Here is a 5847-nt window from a genome sequence, read left to right on the forward strand (position 1 = left end):
GGATCTTCCCAGACCGGGGCAAGAACCCGCATCCCCTGCATTGGCAGGTGGACTCTCAACCACTGCGCCACCAGGGAAGCCCTAAAAATAATTTTTAAAAAATTTGACTGTATTTTATAAAAAAAAAAATTTCTATCTAACTGGCCCTATCTATATGACAGGGCAAATATCTAATTACCAAACATCTGCTCTTCTTATTGTCCTGTGAACGACCCTGCTGTCCTTGAAAGCCCCAGGCCCCTATCCCATTCCTTACCTCAGGATGTCATATACAACTCATTTTACCTTTCTGTCTCTGAACCTCTTATGTATGTGGGATCTCTGACCCTCTCATGTATGTGGAGTTCTCATATGTATGAATTAAAATTTTATTTCTCCAGTTAAGCCGTCTTATGTCATTTTAATTATTTGACCTAGCGAAAGAACCAGAGAAGGTAAGAGGGATGGGAAACTTTCCCCTTCCTGATAGGATGAATGGGTAAAGAAAATATGAGATATGAATATTATTCAGTCATGAGAAAGAAGGAAATCCTCCCATTTGCAACAACATGGATGAAGCTTGTAGGCATTATGCTAAGTGAAATAAGTCAGACGGGGAAAGACAATATGATCAATCACTTATATGTGGAATCTAATTGAACTCAGAGAAACAAAGAGTAGAGCAATAGTTAGCACAGGCTGCAAGGCGGGAAGAATGGGGAGATGTTCATCGAAGGTTACAAACTCCCAGTTATAAGATGAATAAGTTCTTGGAATCTAATGCATAGCATGATGTTTATACTTAATAATACCATATTATATACTTGGAAGTTGCTAAGAGAGTAGATGTTAAATGTTCTCACCATGAAAAAGAAATGGTAATTATGTGACATAACGGAAGTTTAGCTAACACTATGGAGGTAATGATTCTGAAATATATAGAAGTACCAAATCAATACATTGTACAACTAAAACTTACACAATGTTATATGCCAATTGTATCTCAATAAAGCAGGTGGTTGAGGAGACTTAAACTTACCTGAAACTATAAATCTACTAGAAGAAAACATAGGGAGAAAGCTCTTGGACACTAATCTGGGCAACAATAGATAAGTGGGACTGCATAAAACTAAAAAACTTCTCAGCAAAGGAAACAATCAACAAAGCAAAAATGAAACCTACAGGATGGGAGAAAATATTAGTAAACCATATATCTGATAAGAGATTAATCTCCAAAATATATGTTGCTCACACAGCTCAATAAAAAAGACAAATAATGAGATCTAAAAATAGCACAGGACCTAAATGGACATTTCTTGAAATAAAAGACATACAAATGACCATCAGATATGTGAAAAGGAGCTCAACATCACTAATCATCAGGGAAATACAAATTAAAACCACAACTCACAGCTTTTAGGATAGCTGTTATAAAAAAAAAAGATAATAAGTATTAACAAGGATGTGGAGAAAAGGAAACATTTATGTACTGTTGGTGGGAATGAAAATTGGTACAGCCATTATGGAAAACAGTAGACAGCCTTCTCAAAAATTTCAAGGCACTACCTTATGATCCAGTAAGCCTATTCTTGGGTATATATATGCAATGAATATGTTAAGTAGATGACTGTGGCAATTATTTCACAATGTATATCGAAACATTACTTTGTACACCTTAAACATATTTTTCTCATTTATACCTTAATAAGCTCAAAAAAAATAAAAATAGAGAGTTAAACAGAAAAAAGAATTTAAATATATATAATTGCCCATTGTCTTGGTAATGTTAATAAAAATACTGAGCACCAACTACATAGATGTTACAATACAATACCTTTTCCATATATGCTCTCACAACGTGCATCAAGATCTTGGCAGCCTCCATCAAAACAAAAAGCTTTTCCTCCTTTACATTTGTGTCCATTGTGTATAGTTATATCAGCCGGACAGCTTCCTGAGCTTCCATTACAAACCTCAGAAACATCACATTCAGGATGCGCAACGGGCCTACATACAGCACCTGCTTGCATAAACTAATAGAAATTAAAACATAAAAATTAAAGCATTATATATAAGATTGTTGTGTTCATCAATATTTATTTTAAAATTGCTCTAATTCTACTTATAGTTTGATGATGTACTTATTCATTAATGTCTCTATCTTCTTGTTATAAAGCATTATGATAATCATATTGAAAAAAATTGAATGTTATCAACCAAAACAGGAGATAAGACATATGTACAAGGAAAAGGATAACACAAATATATATAATGAGAGCCCAAGTTTTGTTTGTGCTTTGGTAGAAGGGAGGAAAAGTAGTTTTTAGCTTGGGATAATTATTCCTTTGGGGCAAAAATTATGAAATTTAGATAATTTCCAAATAAAATTTACGTATTCAAACCATAGTTTTTAAGTATGGAATATCTGTAATTCTATGAAAATGTGAAACCTAAATAACGGAGAATGAACAGTGGGAAACCAAAGAGCGATTAAAAGAGGCAGGTCAACTACTGAAGTCTTAGAAAAGAAGGAACCCAATTGTAATTTTTCTCCTTAATTATCCTATGGTTAATTAACACTTTCATGTATGCTATTCTGAAATTTTATATAAAGAATCTTAACTGGGCATTTATCTCATACTTCTTAATTGATGACTTCCAGTTTACACTAAAAAGATTACAGAGGTAATAATTAACCACGATAAGATTCTAGGAGAAAAATAACATAAAACCGCATCAGTCAAAGGATAGTGAAGAACACAGGACAGTGGCAGATTGTTCAATAGAGGGGTTCTCATGTGACGTATCTGTCACATATATGTTGGAAGAGCTGAAAAGTAAAACAGGGGACAGGAATCAACATCTTCACCATATAAGCTAAAATGTGACATTTAAGTCAAATGATCTTTGTATAACAAATTCATAGTTTAAATTTTGTGCTAACATGTAGCATTTGGAAAGTGTTACATCTAGTGAGTTTCATTATTTATGCATTTATGGAAAATTGCTGTATCTTTCAGTTACATATTTACAGATACCCATCACAACCTAAAACATAATTTTTATTCACAAAAATATAGATATTGGATAAAATAAATGAAAACAAGTGTCTTTTAATGGTGATCTTCTGTATCAAAAAATTCTGTAATAGCTCTCAGTGAAGGCTTAAAAACAATAGCATCATTAGGGAGAATAATGGCATTATAAGGAGGCCTCAACATCCAACTATAATTCATAAAATCAGAAACATCACCCTGAATTTAGTATTTTTATCTTTACACGAAAAGTCATTTATTTTGACTTACAGCTAAGTGTCTATGTATTCTAAAGTATCCAAGACATAATTAATTATATACTTAGAAGATAGTAATAAACTAAAATCTTACTTGACAGTTGTTGCAGCATGATCCTCTATCACATTGTGTATTTGGTTTCAGCACACAAGTTTGAGGATTACAACAGCTATCAGGTCCACATTGCTATAAATGAGTGGAAGGCACAAGTAAAAATACATCATGGAAGTAATATAAACTTTGTCAGGAGCTGTGCTACAGGGCTTATTTCTTTATTTGCAGGGTAACAATATGCATGCTGTCAACATTTATAGATTTTTGCATCTCTAAACAATTACAATACTAAGGTGCCATTTTTACTTCAGGTCACAACAGAGTAACTGGTACCTTACTAATTCTTATTCAACTAGAAAACTGGGCAAAACATATAAAACAACTTTTTAAAGAAACTGAATAATAGAACAGAGTGTAGAATGGTAGTTACCAGTGCCTGAAAGGTGAGAGGAAAGGGGAGACACTGATCAAAGGGTACAAACTTTCATTTATGAGATATTTCTCAGGATCTAATGTACAGCTTGATGACTATAGTTAACAATACTGTATTGCATACTTGAAATTTGCTAAGAAGTAGCTGAAGTATTTTCACCAAACCAAAAAAATGATAACTGTGTGAGATGATGTATATGTTAACTGGTTTGATGCAGGAATCATCTCACAATGTGTACATATATGAAAACATCACATTGTGTACCTGTGCACCTTAAATATATACAATTTTTATTTGTTAATCATACCTCAGTAAAGCTGGGGGAAAAAAGGGTGGGTAGAGTTTAGACCCACTGCAAAGTTAGAGAGAACAGTCCCCAAGACTGTCCTCATTTGTTTCACCAATCTCAAGTTCAGTGGATTCCCAAAACCACCCTCAGGTTTTATAATTTACTGGAAGAACTCATAGAACTCACTGAAAGCTGTTATACTCACAGTTATGGTTTATTATATGGAAAGGATACAAATTAAAATCAGTCAAGAGAAAAAGCACTGAGAACAGAATCCAGGAGAAGCATTAAACATGGAGCTTCTACTGCCTTTATGCCATGCAATCACAGCCATATTACTCTCCCAGCACTGATATGTGATGCTTCCTAACTCATTCTATGAGGTCAGTATTAGCCTAATATCAAGCCCAGACAAAGTAAAATTACATATCAATAAATCTATAGATCTCATCAATAAATCTACAGATCAATCAATCGACTCATAAACATAGATGCAAAAATCCTCAGTAAAAAATTAGGAAATTGAATCCAACAATGTATAAAAATAATTATATACTACAACCAAATAGGATTTATCACAAGCATGCAAGGCTGGTTTATTATGCAAACATCCATTAATATAATCCATCATATTGACAGGATGAAGAATAAAAATCAGTGACCATAACAACTGCTGTAGAAAAAGCACTTGACAAAATCCAAACTCACTTATACAAAATGTTAGCGAACTAGGAATAGAGGGAACTTCTTCAATTTGGTAACATCTAGAAAAAAATCTGTGGCTAATATCACAGTTATGGTGAGAAACTATAAGCTTTCCTCGTAAAAAAGAAACACGGCAAGGATGCCCCCTCTCACCACTCCCTTCAGCATCTTAATGGAAGTCCTAGCTAATGCAGTAAGACTAGAAAATGAAGTGCAAATATACAGGTGGGAAAGAAACAAAAACTATTTTTGTCCATAGATTACATGACTGACTATGTAAAGAAAATACCAAATAATTAGCCAAAGAACAATAAGAATAAAAGCCTCCTGTGACTAATAAACAATTATAGCAAGGTTGCTGGAAATTGTTTTCCTTTATACCAACAATGAAAAATAAAAATTTGAAATAAAAAACACAATACCATTTGCATTAGCACCAAAACAATGAAGTACTTGGGAAGAGTCCTAACAAAATTTTACAGGATCGATGAGAAAAACTACAAAACTTGATGAAGAAAATCAAAGAAGGTATAAATAAATGGAGAGATAGTCCATGTTCATGGATAGGAAGACTAAATATTGTTAAAATGTCAGTTCTTCACAACTTGATGTAGAGATTCAGTGCAATTACAATAAAAAATCCAGCAATTATTTTGTGGACCTAGTCAAACTGATTCTAAAGTTTATATGGAAAGGCAAATGACTCAGAGTAGACAAGCTAATGTTGAAGAAGAGAAGGAAGAAGAAAAAGAAGAGGCAGAAGAGGAAGAGGAGGAGGAAGAGAAGGAGGAAAATTGAAGGACCAAAAATATCCAGCTTCAAAACTTAATAAAAACTATAATAATGGCAATGTAGTATGCACAAAAGAATAGACAAAGAGCTTAGAACAAAATGGAGACCCCAGAAATAGACCTACATAGGGATAACAAAATCTTTGTTAATGGAGTAAATGCAACTCAATGGAGAATTATCAATAAATGGTGTTGGAACAACTTGGGCATTCACAAGGAAAATAATGACTCTAGACACTGACCCTACACCTTTCTCACACACACACACACACACACACACACACACACACACACACACACACA

The 5847-nt window shown here is 33.5% G+C and overlaps 1 protein-coding gene across 1 annotated transcript in view; it reads right to left on the bottom strand.

Moving 5' to 3' along the window:
- LOC102984175 (disintegrin and metalloproteinase domain-containing protein 32) overlaps positions 1 to 5847 on the bottom strand; it is a 198371-nt gene that overhangs the window by 76184 nt on the left and 116340 nt on the right. Inside the window, exons 13-14 of the mRNA XM_028481958.1 lie at positions 3366 to 3458; positions 1814 to 2012 (exon numbers count right to left, since the gene is read on the bottom strand). Of these exons, the coding sequence (XP_028337759.1) occupies positions 1814 to 2012; positions 3366 to 3458 (292 nt within the window). The remainder of the gene's footprint in view (positions 1 to 1813; positions 2013 to 3365; positions 3459 to 5847) is intronic.

Source organism: Physeter macrocephalus, chromosome 20, assembly GCF_002837175.3.
Source record: "Physeter macrocephalus isolate SW-GA chromosome 20, ASM283717v5, whole genome shotgun sequence".
Taxonomy (NCBI): Eukaryota; Metazoa; Chordata; class Mammalia; order Artiodactyla; family Physeteridae; genus Physeter; species Physeter macrocephalus.